We start from the raw sequence: 19,177 nt of genomic DNA, 5'->3' as shown, positions 1-19,177 counted from the left end.
AATGTGTTGAAACAGGTATTGTGTTATTTTCTTTACAATGCAAGGAGATAATGTGGAGAAGATGTGAAAATGCATCCCATGTTAGATTATGCTCCAGTACGTAAGTCATAATGAGTAGCATACTTGCTCCTGTTGATAGCTTAGCACCTTCATATATCGGTGTATCCTTAATGTCTTCAGAAAGATTATGATCATGTTCATAATCATCTTCAGAAGAATATGGTGTTTCTGAAAGAAAACTTTCCTCTGAACTAGAAGAATAGCCATAACTGTTTTCTCCATCACTATGCACTGCACCATCATCTTGTTTGAAATTTACTTGACAACTGTCATGATAATTTCCAGTCAAATGTGTTTATTTGGAACACATGATTGGCCTACTGCAATGCTGCTGCTGTCTCCCTTCAAATTCAGTTCTTGTTTTTCACTGAATGATCCAGACGCGAGCTTATGCATGTCTTTCTTGAAATAAGCGGATGCATTCTCAAGTGAATCTCTCTCTGTTAAGTAAGTGCAGTAGATATGACCAGTCTTTCGAACCCTTTTTGAGGGTGGAACTTCATTCAATTTTGGTGGTCCTGGGTTTGTTTCAATGCTTCTGATTATCAACAAAAAAATAAAAGGTTAACAAAAAATTGTAAAACATTGTTCACTCACATGACAGGGACCATACCCATAAAATTATTTTCATACTGTTCATCATTTATTTTTCTGCAAGTGAATTAAAAACATACATTGTTGTGTGCCATAAAATCTTTCTAATTACTAAACTACAAATGGCAATGTTCAGTCTCCTTTTTAAGAACCTCCATTTTAATGGTCTTTCATTTCGAATAATAATGATGAGATCCAAATATCCATCTTGAGTCAATGTGCTGCATTTTACTGCTTCATCTGACATACATCCAGTTGTGATAAATTTGTGTTTCCAAATCTTCTGAAAACATAATAAATAAATAAAAAAAATAAATAAATAAATAAATTTTTAAAAAAATTCTTCAGTAGAGACTTATAAAAGTAATAAATTCATTCATTACTATGTTAAAGTAAAAATGTAGAAATGCATCTGACGAAGACAAATACCTGTTGCATACAGATATAGTTTAACATTTCAGACATGGATTTACTTGCACATTGCAATTCATTAGCATAGTTGGAAAAGAAACCATGGTAAACTCAACATATTTAATGCTGCAAATGCATTTCAAGTGATTAACAATACTAAATTGAAACAACGCAATATTGAAGCACTGCATTTGAACTCAGCAATCAATGTAGCTGATGGAATTAACAGAAATTAGGCATGTGCCAATTCCATTATGTAATGAACACTGAATATATAAGCTACATGTATATTTTAAAATAAGGCTTAATTAATAAAACAGTGAATATGTGCAAAAAAAGTATTTTGTTGCATGTATGTGTTCTTTAAATCCTCCTTTCACCTTCCGCATATGCACTAAAATTCCCCCAAACTATTACAAATATCGAACAAGTTTCGAAAATAATGCTCTCACTTTAATATCTACTATCTTAACACAAAACCAATAGTATATGTTTGCACCAACACACATTTCGAGTAATTCTGCCGCGATTTTTAAATAGTGTGACTGCTTGAAGAGTGTTTGTGAAAAATGTCGCTACTTTTACAACAACATTATGATGCACCCTGGAAATATTAAATTTATTTATAGTTGGATGAAACAAAAAATGGAGAGGGCAAGTTTGCAGGGTTGGATCCGATCAAGTGTTTGGGGGGGTCCAAAATTTCAAAGGGGCCCTGACTTTCCTCAGAAGGACACAAAGCAAAAGTCTGTCTTTTTACTCAAATGGGCATAATACACCCCCCCCCAAAAAAAACATGCACAAGAATAAAACGTTTGTCAAATTTCAAGTGACAAGTTACTAAACGTTTGTGCATGCAGGTTGTGGGTTTATTTGGGGGGGGGCGGGGGTGTTTTGCCTGGGGTGGGTCTAGATACCCCAAACCCCTTCCCTCGATCTGGCCCTGAGCTTGTATGAATCATGCAACTATGATTTGGGTATCACAAATTTCCAACATCCATACAACAGTGAGACATTAAAGGGCAATAATAATAATAATAATAATAATATACCAACCTTTAAACTGTATACTGCTAGTAACTTTTTCTCTGTTGAAGATGTTCTCCCATTGTAGACAAAATGTACGATTGTCATCAGACAGCAACTCGTAATATGCCAAGCCAAATTTCAGCACATTCAATATAAAAATCTTCATTTTGCTAACCATTCAAGCAGGGTAACATAATTGTCGATACTGTTAGGCAACTTTTTTTTTTATATTATTCCTCTACCATTAACCTATAATCTAACATGGACAATAGTGTCCTGTGGGACATTCAAAATGTATAAACATGAAAATTAAATACAGCAATACTAATTAACTTATCAATGAAATCAGTTAGCTTTCAATGATCAGTTTTTACAAAACATGTATAATGAAAACACAGTTTATTTGATATATGACAATAAGTCATATCTGAGCAAACATTTACACAGGCACGTATAGCGAAAAGTATACCCTCTATGGTGCCTCAAATAAACTCCAGGGATGCTGCACGCTGACCTACAGTGTACATGTAGAAGAGCACATTCAAACCCAATAGACAGAGATTCGCGAGCAAGCCATGTTTAGCAACGACTATAATAAGCTGCTCAGAGAGTCACTTAATATACTTCTGCAACATGTTCGCTGTCGCATACGTTTATGATGACAAGAGTGACATTGTGAATAAAAAGAAAATGAGATCAACCTCCTGTCATGTCCACGTGGGTGCTGCTGTTCATGTCAAGTATGAAACAGAAGATATTGATGAAAGTGGGAGGGATATCAGAAGATTCAAGGATTATGAAGGACTGGTTCTTTGTCTTGAAAGAGCTAAGTTAAGTTTAAGCTCTCCAGAATCTGTTCCAGAAGTATTAAAATTTTGGAATATACAAATGTGAGCTCATGCAAGCATCTGGGCAATAACAGAATTTACATTTTGCTATTGAACTATGGTAGCTCACTTGGTAGAGCATAATTCAAGGGTTTATTTTCAGACTTGGCCATTCAGCTGCCTAAGTAGTCATTCAATGTCTTTTTATTTGTGGTAATCGTAGCCACATTTTGCTCCAAATCAGCATCATTTGTACAAATTTAAAACTCTTAATGCCAGGATGTTTATTTATCATTAATGGTCAAAATCTGCTAATCAATTATGTAAAGCCATTAAAGCATTCTGTTATTTTAAATAATGACAACTATGTTTAAAGGCACATTCACAGCTTTTCTACAAATTTGTAATTCCTTTATGCCATGATGCCTTCTGCCACATTTAGTCAAATTCAGCTGCTTGCAAGTTACTAAATTCTTAATAATCACTTATATTCTATATCAGCACCTGAAAGCCCTTCATGCTAGAATGCAAAGTTTGTGAAATCTGATGTAGCCATTTTTTAGACTAAGATATTAAAAGTTTTCCCACTTTTAGTAATATTCACCAAATACGCTGGCAAAGCAGCCATCATTAGCACAAAAATTTCATAACCCTTATGTCACCAACTTCAAAAGCCATTCTGATTCAAGTCAGGCTGCTTCTTTGCCAAGTTCGCTTAAAGTTGGTTCAGTGGTTCTTAAGAAGTTGAAAATAGCACTTGTTGAGGAGGGCCATGTATGCCCACTTCACCGTACAAGCAGGCGAGTTAAAAATTACTGGCCTGAAAATCTAATCATGTCACCTATAAATGCAAATATTTTAGCATAATTTTATAGCACACCTTGCCAACAAGCTCCTTGGAACAGATAGATGGATAGATGGTCATGACTAAATCGAGATTCCTCAAAGCATATGACATGAAAAAACTGATTAAAATCATGTATTACATATCTTAAAGCTTTTATGGTCTCCAACAGTTGATGTAAATATTCATCTTCATGCAAAAAAGAAATTCAGACTAAACTGATCTTCACAATAAACTATTTTGCTATATTTTTATCTTTATAATTTTAAAACCCAAGGTTTAATCAACACTGTATAACCAGTATCATACATTGCACCTAATACATGAATTTAAGCATAAAATTCTGATGAAAGTCATTTAAACATGAACCAAATTTAATGATTCTATGCATACAGCAAAAACTTACATGGTAATGAACTAAATGCAAAATCAGTAAAACCAGTAAAAGATCAAGATATGTTTCTTTTTGTTTTAAAGGAATGGTAGTATTACCGTCATCAATTTCATGACTGTAGCATATATGGTCTCTGAGAAATGCAAGTTAGACACAAAATTTTACAAAGTCTGTCAAGCTTAACATATGCGCCTCAATGACCTACTTCTGTAATGACTGATTGACTAATGCCACATAAAGAGGAATTCCTTCACCAAGTTTCATACTTCTAGATAGGACAGTATGTACAAAGATTATGTGGTCATGAGCTAAATGCAAAAGGCTATTCCAGGAAAATGTGAAATGTAGATCACAGTCACATTTTATGTAGGTGTGGAGATGATACAGGCCTATATAATCACCTTGTTTATTGCTTCAAGCAGGAACAGTTCAAACACAAAGTTCAAGCTGGTCTATAAAGTGCAAAATATAGGTCATAGTGACCTACCTTTACGATGACATAGTACTCATCAATATACATCCCTCAGCTGACTTTCATGATGACACCAGGTATAAAAGGATATACCAACCAGATGATCAAATCACATAGCCTGATGTCCTGGACTATTAATTTTTCAAAGACAGACAATTCTAATTTTGCAAGGCTTTAGCCTGGGACAATTGCTTATTTCCTATTTTGAAATAAGTCGACCGCTCCGGTGGCCTAGTGGTTAGAGCATCCACCTCGGATGCACGAGCTTGTGGGTCTGAACCCCAGCCGAGTCATACCAAAGACTTACAAAAACGGTACTAACAGCTGCCTCGCTTGACACTCAGCATTAAGAGGTTAGTGTTAGGACTGCGGCATGATGCCCCAGTGCTAGACATCACTATAAACTGCCACATTGCAGACATTGTAGCGATATGACTGAAAAATTGTTAAAGCTACGTTAAAAATCCAAATCACATCACATCACACACTGAAACAAGTCAGACAAGTGCACAAATTTCATGATTTAATGATTTTATCTGCTTTCCTCTGGACAACCATGTCCTCCAGGAACAATGAGTGCTTGAATCTACCTTTCCATTTATTCATTCATATGGTGATAACTGTCACCTTGTGCTCATGTTCTTTTACCCACTTGAATGCATACTGGTCTAAGCTAACGAATTATCAGCCAATCAAAACACTTCAAACAAAACAAATCCAGTATGTTTTAAACAGCTGTTTTGTATATTGTGTTAGTCAACCCAGATACTCATGAGCAAATCACCCACTGATTTAAATCCAGTGAGTCAATGCAATTTAAATTAATGAAAGGGATTTTATCTATTTTAGTGTTGCTTTTCCTTTATGACAGTATGATTCTTTAAATTTTAGTTGATTATACAGATAACCAACTTCCACATTACATACTCCATTTGAAGCAAAGTGATTATGATAATCAAGGAGCATTCTGTGTTTATATGTTATGACAACTTTATAAGTAGCTGACAAGCCAAAAAGGATTTGATCTTTACTATGTGGACAAAATGAGTTCACATCATGTTTCCAAAGAAGGTAATAGAGACAATTCATAGAAAGGAATATTCACATGAAAGTGATGGGATATAACATAAAGTTGCCACTAAAAGCAAGGGGAAACTATTTCTCCAAACTCTGTGGCAGCAGAACATGTCAAATATGACACAATAAAGACAGAAATTTACAGCAAAACTGGTTTCATAATCATCCACAGCATGAATCACTAAATGAATGATGTTTTGTAGTTATTGCAAACAGTATCTCTGATTGGCACATTATGGAAATTCAACCATTGTTTGTCAATGGATTTCAGCACATTATCCAGCATATGCAGAAAATCCTTAAGTTAAGAGTTGCAGAAATTCCAGTATGAAAGACGATTTTAAAACTAGATAAGAATGAATTTAAGAAATAATAAGCTCTCTTCATCAAAGCCTATACCCTAACCTACCCTAACCTGTTACAGAAAATCATTTTCTGATACGGAAATGCTTTGAGCACTCCTGGTGGACAACATGATTTATTGAATCTGGTGTTAATTACAAGAACAGACCCTGTTCTGTCATTTAATTAAATCTTGAGAGGTTAGGAAAACTCTGAATTACAGTAAATTTCTTTCCTTTCTTGTTGATGTAATTACAGAGGTAAACCAAGAAATAGTGCAAGAATTACTGAAAATCTAAAACTGAAATATTAGGCTCTTTGAGGAAATTATTTCTTTTGTTCTTTCTTTAACTTAACATGCATTCACTTTATCAAATCGAGGCATTTCCAAGTTAATGAAATTTTGAGAAAAGGTAGCTGGGACAAGTTAATTTTTTTAAACCACTTGTCCTGGACGAGTGGATGAAAACTTGATCAGCCCTGTATACAGGGTACAACAAGAGTACCTGTGAATGGAACACTATATACCCATCCTTGTTTAATATTTCTCTATAGAGAACAAGTCAGGCATGGGTGAATCAAAAATTAATTGATCAACAAGTCTCAATGACCTCAACTTCTGGTAAAGGTATGCAGTCCTAAACTTAATGTACTGAAACCATTATCTTCTGTCTTCAGGCATATTCAATCCATGACATTATGGTTGCACCAAGCCTGCATCCTGGTTTTTGTCTGGTTACATTTATATCACAGTCTGGCTTTAACATCACTATCTGACCATTGTCCTGGAGGAAGTTGCGGATGCCTGTATAAGATTGACCACATAAACATAACCATACCTTTAAAACCCTATGGTACCCTATGAACAATCTATTTACAATGTTTGGTCATGGAACTTACTCAAAGAGAAAGGTCATTCTGCAAAACCCATGTTTTTTAACTCGTTAACCCCTGGCGACAAGTTTAAGTGGCAGGAGGTAGTAGCCTACTGCCAAGCTCTGTAGCATGAAGGTCATGTATGATATACTAAAGTGGGTGGTATTATAGAAAGGTAGACAGATGTAGCTCTACAATGATACCAAATTATCTGGAAGTTCTAGCTGCAACTCATTTTTTGTAACCGATTTTTTTCCACCCAAAATTCGCCCATGGTCAGAATCTGATTTTGTATCTGGATTTTAGACTTTTTGGTCTTGGATTTAAGGCAAACTGGTATGAACTGCAAACAGACAGATGAACCTTTGCAAAAAGTAGGATAAGATGGGCATTTGGAATAAAGAGTGGTCTCAATAAGAAAATGATAGGTCTCTTAAACAACAACAAAAATAAAGAACTCCAACTTTTACCCTTCTGCTCATACATGAGCAAAAAAATAGCCAATGAAAAACGATGTTTCTAACACAACTAGGCATTAGGTTATTGGAAAATTACCTGGAAGTTGATGTATTAGGATGTATTCAGAAATAGCTTTCAAAATGTGTTTCCTACTCGAATTTCAGGCCAAAAACAACAACTTCAGAGGGTTAATGTGTTAACATGTAATGATCCTGACACTTGACCTTTCAATCAAAAAATCAATACTCCTTGTTCATACCTTAAGAGCAAGCCATACACAAACTTTAGTCAAGGTACATGGTCTAAAGTCATCATGCAAAATCAGTTTTTCTTCTTTGAATCACAGTAACAGACATTTTGAATTCCCAAATCAGCAGACTGCTTTCTTTCCAATATGTGAGTCATCCACAAACTTTGGTGAAGATATATGGTCGATAACTGAAATTTGTGTGCAGTAAGTTCTTAGTGGCCTTGACCTTTGACCTGAACTTGATAGTGTTCTTCCTCACCCCAAGTCAAAGTGTAATCTATTTAAAGGATTTTTGAGGATGTGATGTAGAAGTGATATTACTATGTGGAATCAATTTCTTTCTTTCAGTCGATTACATGGACCTTTGACCCCCAAATCAATATCAATATCAATTTGGTCCTTTACCCAAGTGAAAGATATCCACAGTTTTGGTAATTGAAGATTCACATGAGCCTGAGTCATGGTGGAGAAACCATATTTCTTTTTTCAGTTTGTCAACATGAGTTTTTAGAGACTCACAAATCAACAATGATAATGGCCACAATATGTACTAAAAATTCCAAAAGCAAATGTATTCACAACATTCTGTCATACACTACTTCTAGCTGTAAGTAAAAGATGGGAATACTCTTACAACAAATACAGTATCACAAAGATTTGTTAATATGTACATTTTCAGATGATGACCATAATATGTAGCAAGTTTCACAGTGTCAGCCATAAAAACAAACAGCAAAATAAGCTTTCTAATACTGTTATTTCAATTTTGTCTGTGTAGATTGAATATTCTTACTTCTTCACAAGCCTTAAATTTGGAAAAGAGACATAGTTAAGATGGTTAATTTCTGAATCTTTGCAAGAAGTTTCTCTTTTAATAACTTTAATGGTCCATGGATAGCATGTCCAAAACCTTATTCAAAAGGTCTAAAAACCAATGATTCTTGAACTGATTCCCTAACAGCAAACAAGAGCAAATGATCACCCTCATCCCAATCTTTTCCTATATCAAACCTACATGACCAAATCATACTCTTCAAAGTTTCATGAAATCTTTCCAAAGCCCCTTAACATTTAAGGTGATAGGCTGAAGATTTAGGCAACTGGAAGCCTAATTCATGTGTAACTTGCTGGAAAATTCAACCCTTGATCACACTGGACAGATTTGGGAAGTGTAAAAAAAAAAACTATCAAAGCTTTTACTGAGGTTATAAGTTTAATATTTCTCAAATGAATTGCTCTGAAAATCTTTTGGATGCACACATTATGGTCAACAAGTATTGGTTGTCGGACTTGGTCTAGGTAAGAGACCAACACAGTCTATCATTATTCTGCTAAATGGTTTGTCAAATGCTGGAATTGCCTGAAGATGTGCCTTAGGTGTCATCTGAATGGGTTTTCCTTCATTTGTCATGTGCGACATGAACTATGGTATTTAGAAACATTTCTTTCAATTTTCTGCCGATGAAAATGATTAATGATCTTGTGACAAGTCACACCGACTCCTAAATGACCAAGAACAAGAGTTTCATGGGGTTAGACTAAGAATTTCCTGTCTATATGACCTTGGAATAACAATTTCATAGCTCACTAACCACTCATCACTAGCCAACAGCAGACACCTTAGGTTCATTTTGTCATAAGGACCCCAATTTCATAGAAACAAACGGGGACTTGCATTTCTTCAGTTTCACATATAAACCCCCTCAAATAAATAGGAGATCTCAGGATATTTTGCCTGTTCAATGAGTGAATGTCTTTTGTCACCCTGACTAGAGTGGAGAAAATAAGTAGTAAAAAAAGGATTACTGATCAATATCTATGAACTGATCAATACTAGGCGCAAAACTGACCTCATAAAATGACTGACCAATGTGTCAGCTAATGGAATAATTTCCTGATCAACATCATTTTTATGAACCCTATTTTGTCACAGTACTGGTAGCTGCACAAGCAGGATACGAATCAGGTATTTTACTATCAATAGGATCAACTTTTTGATCCGAACAAGGCATGTCAGTTAAAAGTAGACAAACCACCACCTTATCTCCAGCTGGGTCACAGCCTAGCAATAAATGAATACCCTCTATAGGTAAAGAAGGTCCTGCTCCAACAGTTCTGAGACTAAGTCTGATGCTAAATTTACACAGTGGAGAGAACATTAGAAAAGCCACACTTTACTCCCTGAATAAGAACATTTTCACTAGAACAAGACCTTTTAGACAAAGGCAAAGTACCTGATAAAAAAAGACTGCGAAGCTTGGGTCCCTTAATATTTTAATAGGGATAGGCTTGGCAAAATCAAGAACAAGTAATACAGAACCTTCTGACATGCATATTTCATAATTCTAGAAAAGAGGCTCAGAAGTGGGATTTATTTGACACAATAAATTTACTGCCTTCAATACAACACTGTGACATTGACCTCTTTAAAATAAGGGCACATGGAATAGCTCTGTCTTTATTCTGTTGCTTATTAATCAACTTGTAGCAACAAAAAATATGCCCTTTCTTTCTACAATAAGTACACATAGGAGGAGACAAGGATTTCTAATCAGTCTTAACAGATGTTTGATTTCTAAAAGTTATGCCAGATTGAGATTTGTAAATGCTTGTATTAGACTGAGATAATTTTTTTTAAGGAAAAACTGCTGAGTAGAAGACTTACTGACAAATTAAACTTTGGAATAATCATCAGCTGAGCAAGCAGCATTTTCAAAAGTTTCCACTTTTTGCTCAAGACAGACCTTGACATCACTCTTCAATTAATAATAATAATAATAATAATAATAATGCTTTATTTATAGAAGGTGATTCATTAGTCAAGAACTGTTCTCCCTTGAGGCCCTCTTAAAAAGAATATAACAGTGCACATTACATGAATATAGCAATAATTACTGTGTATTTTAACATGTTTAGTATTAAAATACTAAATTCCATTATCTATTAGAAACACATACATGCTCATGATATCTCTTCTTAAATACTCTAATATTTTCAGCAGATTTTACATGTAGCAGAAGCTTGTTCCACAGAACTGTACCAGAATATTGGAAGCACTTTTTAAATTGTTATGTTCTTGGTTTTGGTACTAGAAGGTTTCCATGTGATATTGATCTCAACTGGTATTGTGTTGAAAAGGGCCTAAATAATTCCTAAAGATACTCTGGTGCAGTTCCATGTAGACATTTATATAAAAGAACTGCCTTGTGAAAATCTATCCTGGCATATATTGTGAACTATTCGAGTTCAGTAAACAATGCTTTTGAGGGATGATCAATAGATGCATCTAAAATTATGTGTGCTGTTCGTTTCTGAAGTTTATAAATCCTGTCAAGCTCAGATTTAGCAGTTTCCCCATACATATGAACAATAATCCATTGTTGGAAGAATATATGACTTGTAGTATAGATTGCAAGTTTCCATAGGTAAATATTTCTTGATTCTGCTGAGAAGGGCAATTTTGGATGACAGTGTTTTACAAAGCTTATCAATATGGTCATTCCATAATAAATTATTATCTACAGACACACCTACATGCCTACATGTTGGAAGAATATACGACTAATACAAGCTGTCTAAGGTTATCATAATCTTTATTAACTTCTTGGCTGAACAACATCTAGCAAATAGTTGTTATTCTTCACCTACAAAGTTGACATGGGTTTGTCCAATTTATTCTTGCATTCAAACATGAAAATTATCAATTAACCATCAAAGTTATGCATGTATGCATTTCCATGAGAACATAATTAAGTGCCGTGTTCTGATCTGTGATTTGCTGACGTGCTTGTTGCATTGTTACACTCAGTTAAAAGGAAAGTAAATTATTTGAACTATCATGTTAATTACAATCAAATCAAATCAGGTAAAAGGGGGGCAGGAAAAAAGAAGGCAAGCAAATCTTACATGTATAAGAGCAGGCAGACACAATTGTATATTGAGTAAACTCATTTAAATTATCTAATTACATATTAAAATATTGTTATGTAACTAACATTACTGAAGTATCTAATATTAATCAGTAATTTGATCTAATCAATCGCAAATGTGGTTCAAGTAAAAGGCATACTCAGGGCATCAAAAGCTAACGTGTTCTGTATTAATAAAAGTTTTTGGAGTTAACAATGAAAATGTGTCTAAACTGAATATATACATCTGAAATCCAAGTAACAGTACAAATCTAACGCAAATTCAACTTGCCTCTTCTGACATTTTGTCCTCAGGGTAGATGACAAATATGACAGTTTCCAAACTAGTCTTCTTTTGTCTCTCAAAATCCTCCACAGATTCATACATTGTCATTGCAACCTGATGCCAGGGAAACTTGAGATTTCCAGTTCCAACTGAGGGAAATGCAATGGACTTCATTCCATTTCTGGAAGCCTGAATCAAGCAATTTTTCATGAAGCACTTTAGGATCTGCAAAAAATAAGATTAACTTAAATTTATGACAGTTTGGATGCTGGTTATTGTGCTCTTTACAAAACTGATTATATAAGCTAATATACTAAGTGTAAGCAAAAGCTTTATTTAGTTTTATGTATATGTAATTTCATTGTTTGTTTGCTAGTTTTAATTGTTTTTATTCAATTACATGCTATTGTAATGTAATATTGTTTACTGGATTTGATATTGTCCAGAACAGAGTTCAGTTCTGTTTGACCTTACTGATTTATTTATTTTTTTTATTTTCATTGTAAACAACTAATAATACAAACATTGTATCTAGTTGCTGACCTTATTCCAAAATCAGCAACAGCTTTAGTAAACAACTTTTTTATGTTTTTTTATTATCCTTCTCAGAGTAAGAATCAATAGGTTGAGTCAAGGTCATACCTGGACTACATGACATCAAGCATGTGTCAATTGATAAACAAGCTTCTATTTTTTCCAGAAGGATAATCTCTTGACCCCCCATTTGGAATCTGTTTTGCATTTTAGTTAGTCTTATAACTGATGTTATGATAAGAAATCTATCAGTCATGCTTTAACACTTGAGATGTCAAGTCGTTTTATGTTGTGTCCAGTTACGGCTGAATTTTTATTTTCTTCAAATTAATGAATTCAATTGATTGTTTCCCCTGGAAATACAAAGTGCTCTGATAATTCTAGGACAAAGACATCTACTGGAATTTATATGGCATTAAAAAACTGGAATAATATTTTCTGTGATTCAACAAGAGACTGTTGACACATCAGTACAATGCTGACTATTACAGATGTCATCGCCTTCCATCTTGAATTTCATCGGGATTTAAACTGAGATTCACTTAGAATTTTTCATTGACAGGACTTGTGTTTTTTAACTCTTGGATTTTTTTAATTTAATTCACAATACTATAAGTTCTTTTTTCTCATCTTTTCACTTTTTATTCTAGGGAAATAAATTAATTGTTAAATTTCACAGAGCTTGTTGTCTCCACTCTTTTCTGTTACTTATTTTAAGAGCACAGACTCTTAACATTAGAAACAAAAGGATCATAATTAGAAGCATTAACATTAGGATTAAAATCAAGCTCAATCAAAAGTAGTTACCACAGTGGTCCCCCTGTTGACTCTTGAACATGCACATGATTAGTGGCCACCCACTTTTTTACAGCCAGAATCCACTGGCACTGACAAGTTTATGTTCTTAAGTACCCCTCTTGGACAGATACCCATCTAATGTAGTCAGTGATGTTGTTAAAAATGTCACATTTACCATTCACAAGTTATATATTGTTACGTTTTAGATACATTAAAACAGTAACAAGAAAAGAGTGAAGACAACAAGCTTTTTAAAATTTAACAAATAATTTATTTCTGTAGAAAAACAAGGTAAAAATGAGAAAGAGAACTTACGGTTCTATGAATGAATCAAATCCAAAAATAATCCAAGAAATTAAAAAATAGAAGTCCCAGTAATAAAAAGTCCTAATGAAACTGAGTTCGAATTCCAATGAAATCCAAAATGGAAGGCGATGACATATGCTGTGGTTGAGGTTGTACTGATTGTCAGAAGTTCTTCAATGAATCACAGAAAATAATATCCCAGTGTCTGAATTCTGTGTAAATTTCTATAGCTGCCCTTGTCCAAGAATTAATTTAGAGAACAAGTATTTCCAGGGAAAAATAATCTCTTGGAATCTAAATAATTTGAAGAAAACAAAATAATTAGCCCAAAGAAACTGGTCACAACATAAAACACTTTGACTTCTCAAGTGTTAAGGCAAGAATAACTATTATTTCTCAATACATCAATATTGTCTTAGTATGACACAAAACAGATGCCTGTATGTGGGTCAGTCCACTGGAAAAACCAGTTTGAAACAATTGCTACATGTTATTTGTCATGTACTCCAAGTATGGCCTTGATTAAAACCAATGATTTTTACTCTCGGGAAAGAATTGTAAATTTTCTTTTTTACTTCAACTCTTATTGATTCTGAATCAAGGTCAGGAACTAGGTCAGCATTATATACAAAGTTTCTATTATTATGTGTTTACGAAAACACTCAGGTCAAACTGAATTTCTGGAAAATGTCCAAATCCAGTAAATAAAGTTACATCAAAATAGCAGGTAATGTAATTTTTGTAAAAAAACTTTAAATTAACAATTAAATTAAATATAAATTAAATCAAACATAAATATATATATATATATATATATAAGTTCAGCACCATTTGCATTTAGAACCAACTAGATATCATACGAAGTCTTTTAGTGCAACCCCCACCCTTTTGTTTACATGACCATCCAGAGGAGAAGCCACAACAACAGTCTCAAGCAGGCCACTATTATGAATGTTCATGCAAAACTGTTTTCTGTAAGAACCAACTAGACAGATGAATTTCAAGATTACAGTCATTATGGCCATTGGAATGTCTGAGCAAAACCATGTTCATTCAGGGCCAACTACATGTCATAAGAAGTCACCGGTTGATTTGAATTTGTGTTCAGGAGAAGTGGCAATAACAGGATTTTCAAAACAGCTGCCATGTTGGCCATAGATTGATGTCAGATCAGCACTATCTTTATATAGGACTCCGTGTGTGTGTGTGTGTGTGTGTGTGTGTGTGTGATTTGGATATTTAAAGCAGCTTTGACAATTTTCTGTCATATCGCTATGATGTGTGCAATGCGGCAGTTTATAGTGATGTCTAGCACTGAGGGTATCATGCTGCAGACATGAAGCATGGTGTCCCACCCAGTCACATTATCCTGACACTGAAGCCGACCAGTTCTAACAGTAACCTCTTAATGTTAAGCACCTAGTGAGGCAGCTGTTAGTACCATTTTTATAAGACTTTCGTATGACTCGGCTGGGGTTCAAACCTATGACCTCCCGCATTTGAGGCAGATGCTCTAACCACTAGGCCACCAGAGTGGTCCAATATACAGAACTGTTGAGACATCAAAGATTATAGGAAGTCTTTTTGTGAAACACCCAAACTGATATGACCATCTGTTCAGGTGAAGTAGCTATACTGTAATTTTCCAGATGTCCACTAATTGGCTACTACATGTATTTGGAATGTGTGAGCTGAAGTTTGCAATGTTTGCAAGTCATGATAAGAGATCTTCAAGTAAAACTCCATGTCAAGATTTTCAAGTGGGCTGAACGAATGAATGCAAACATTTTGAAACTACTGAACTGTAAATAGCAAAGACATATCTACACCACTAGTCTAATAAGTGTACCAAATTTAAAAAATACATCTCAAATATAATACATTTTTAGTTTTATCGGGAATTAAAGTGGCAGTGATGGATGGATGGACATATGGACAGCAATAAAAATATACTGAAAGTAAAGCAATGTGAACTGCAAAAACCACATCTACACCTCTAATCAGTTTCCTAGAGATCTTGAACATTTCCAAAATTATGCTCAAGAAACATGTGGAAGATGGATAGATGTACAGAAAAACGGATGCAAACCCTACAAATCTGTAATTTAATTATTTGTGAATAGCAATAGATGCATCTGAAGGATTAGTTAACTCCAAAGTTCATAGACATATCTGAAACAGTTTTGGACTTTTGGTTTGGTGTGGATAGTGAATGGATTCTGAGAAAGAAAAATGGTCAAAAAGATATCTTTTGCTCCTGAAACAAACGTGTCATGCAGATGAAGCCCATTTCTATATTCCTTGCCAACTTCATTTGTTGGGAATAATAATTAACAACAGAGGAAAATATTTTAAACATGTTCATGTCATAGACTTGTTCCTGATACTGCTAATTTATGCTCTCTAAATATGTAATTAATAGATGTAGTACCAGTTTGTCAATGTTTTACTTAAATGGCTTGACCAATGAATAATGAAGTGTGGGTGAAAATTTATACTGCACAACTGCAATGACACTTTCACCACCACAGAGGCAAAATCACTTCAGACCTGCCTTATTTTTGATCCGACCATATGACTTGTGTGGTATTAAACTAGAGTTGTTACATTTATGATTATTTAATTTTTCTTCTCTTTCTCTCTCATTCCCTCACTTCCTCTCTCTCTCTCTCCATCAAAATGAATCTTAAAATGTTGAAAGTGCATTATACATTTATATAGTCAATAAACTTCAAACAAGAAAGAGCAGGCATTAAAGATTAAGTTTTAACTGTTTTAATTCCACATGAATCATGCTAATTATCAATGACTCGCTCCATTTCATCCATACAGCACCATTTATACCCGATGACAACTAGTAAAAGTCTTTAGGAAATAACTCTTGATTAAATATTATAAAAAATTTGTTAAAGTAGCAATTTTAAATCTCATCACAATCATAATCATGCTTGACAATGATGGAGAAATTGGGAATACATCAGCACTGACTTCACAAACAAACTAAACTGACAATCAAACATTTAGCTGCAGCATCTGTACTCAAATTTTGACTGCAAGCTTGTCAAAGCCACCAATGACTGAATGCAGAAATAAACAAATTAAAGAACAAAAACTGTTATAGATAAACTTATGTTCATTAAAATCTTTTCTTTAAAATCATTATGCTCCAAGTCTGTCAGATATGAGAACTGTAATGTTTCTGCAGTACCAACACTGTAACAATGTTCACAGCATTAATTGCACAAGAAAATGTGTGAACACAAACAAAAGTCTCTTTACTTTCATATGAAGAGTCACATATTTGAAGCATTTTAATTTGTAAAAAGTAACTGTCCTAAAATTAGAACATTTTATTGATACAGGATTGCAGTTATTAATCACATTTGCCTTAACAAAATATATAACAAAATGAAAATCCATGCCACTCATGACAATAAAATGTTTCCAATTCACTCATCAAAAATCAATTCAAAAAATTTAGATATCCTTTATATATTAGAGTTTGTCACCACAACACTGGCTGTAAGACATTGATTAAAAGTTCTAAAACTTGAGAAAAAGAATTCTCACAAACAACTTTAGGTAAGATATTCAAAATATACATAAACATGAAGTATTAAAATATATAAAGATATTAGCATTCTGTAGAAGATATAGAAATAAAAGATGACAGTTAAAAGTAAACAATACTTAAAATTTAGGGTTAAAATCAGTTCCATCAAAAGGTCTAAGATTTTCTCATCCTAAAGTTTCTTAACTGAGTTGGTATCAAAAATATAGTGGGAGAGGGACATGAGTTGTGGTGGGGTAAACTAATTTTAATGATGTAATACTTACCTGTTGCTATTGCATTGCTTAATATTTTCCCGATGGAAAGTACCCTATGAGAATTTATAGTACCAAAGGGTGACTTTTGAGAAAGATCTCTGGTCCAACCCATGACCCTAACCCATGTGCATTGACCTTCATTCCTTTTCAGGACATAATCTTAAAACTAGTGGGAGATCAGGGCAGGAGGGGGGAATCTGGCAATAGAAACAAGTATTACATCAGTAAAATTAGTTTCAGCCCTCCAAAAATCTACATTTTAACGTAAGTAACCTGTTGCTAATGCATAGCTGAATTTGCCAGTTCAGTGGGAGGCTGATGTTCACAAAAACTATTGAAGGAAAAGGCAAGGAATACTAATCCTTACTGTACAAGTGTAGGCTACATGGTATACACATGGTCCACTTTTGTGCCACTACTATCAGCACCAAAGAGCGATGGTAAAAATTACAAGGTGCCAAAGTGCAGCTTTCAACACATCCTCCAAAGATGAATGAGTCATATGAGCCTAAAGGTAACAATGGTTCAAACTTCATGGGATTTAATCTTCATGAAAGAAAGGTCCCTCTAGGTAATGAACTGATACGCTCTCCTAAGAGTTATGTTAATTTGCCTGGAAAGGGTGAAAGCCAAAGTATCAGCTGAGCCCTTAAATTGTTGGAAACGATGCTTTCTTCCCTTCTTTGGTCACACAAAAGCTGCAAAATAAATACGAAAACCCCGAACTGGTTATAAAAATCTTTTTCATCCCTGCACAGAAACAACTAAGACTAGTGATCTTACCAGGTTGGCAAAGGAGATAAACTGGCTCAAAATATCCACTGAATCATAGTCAACCTTGCCCTATGGACAGGGCATGAACCTTGTTCCTAGGTCTTATGGATGCTAAGGAGAGCAAGTAAATAGTCTCGATGGTAAGGTTTTCAAAAGAAGCTTCAATAAAGGGTTCATTGAGGATTGGACTTTGTGACCACAATAGACAAGATTCCATCAGGCATTAGCAAGTGAGGTGCCAGTCTTATAATTGCAGCTGGAAATGTCTGATTACTTGTGAGAGACCACACCAACTACCAGGCCCATTGAAAATTGTTGGACAGGGCTGCCCTATAGCACCTGATAAGTAGAAACCAGACTTTCTTTCTCTTCAAAAACAAAAAGAATTCAGCCACTGTGCTTATAGAGGGGCAGCTAGGATTAACGCATACATCCTACTGCACCAATCGCAAAAGATTCCCCACCTGGCATCACTTACCTTGGATATGGATCATCGCCTGCACCAATCTGATTAAAATCAGAACTCCACTGTCCTACATGAAGATCTGACAGTAACCACTCAGGTTCTTGCTCCACCATTTATACTGGCTGCCATGTATTGCCTATCTTGTGCTGAAAAATGCAGACCTGCCAACCCTGACGAGTCTGTCTCAGTAAGGCAGTTGATTTTTTCCATAACTCTGACCAGTTTTCAATAATGTGTAATAAAATACCATAAACTGTTATTGTAAAGCTAGAAAACATAATTAAAAGTTCGGTATTCGGAACGTGCAGCAACGATAAACATTATGTTCAACTGAAAAGTTTGTAAAGTATGCATAGACTTTATTTACCACTAGTACAGTTGCATAAATTTAGTTCCAAACCCTATGGAACTCAATGGCTTGTTGCTGTCTCTCAACTTTATGTAATTCCTGGAAATTATTTTTTCCATTTCACATGATGAAGGCAATCATATTTCCCACCATGAGTCATACTCAGATTGGCATGTGATGTCCAGTAAACATAACTGTGTCCCTTCCAGCTTTTAATCACAAAAACCTGAATATTCCTTTTTATTTTTCTGTGTTAATTATTAGCACTTTTCAAGAGGCCTATTTCCCTTTTT

The 19,177-nt window shown here is 34.5% G+C and overlaps 1 protein-coding gene across 1 annotated transcript in view; it reads right to left on the bottom strand.

The window, feature by feature from the left end:
* Positions 1–19,177, bottom strand: part of LOC149770060 (protein mono-ADP-ribosyltransferase PARP15-like) — a 46,292-nt gene that overhangs the window by 9,313 nt on the left and 17,802 nt on the right. Inside the window, exon 5 of the mRNA XM_089949460.1 lies at positions 11,836–12,054. Coding sequence (XP_089805586.1) covers positions 11,836–12,054 — 219 coding nt within the window. The remainder of the gene's footprint in view (positions 1–11,835; positions 12,055–19,177) is intronic.

Source organism: Sinohyriopsis cumingii, unplaced genomic scaffold (genome assembly GCF_028554795.1).
Source record: "Sinohyriopsis cumingii isolate HCF-2022 unplaced genomic scaffold, ASM2855479v2 utg002790l, whole genome shotgun sequence".
NCBI classification, from domain to species: Eukaryota; Metazoa; Mollusca; class Bivalvia; order Unionida; family Unionidae; genus Sinohyriopsis; species Sinohyriopsis cumingii.
This window is presented reverse-complemented; position numbering and strand designations above follow the sequence as displayed.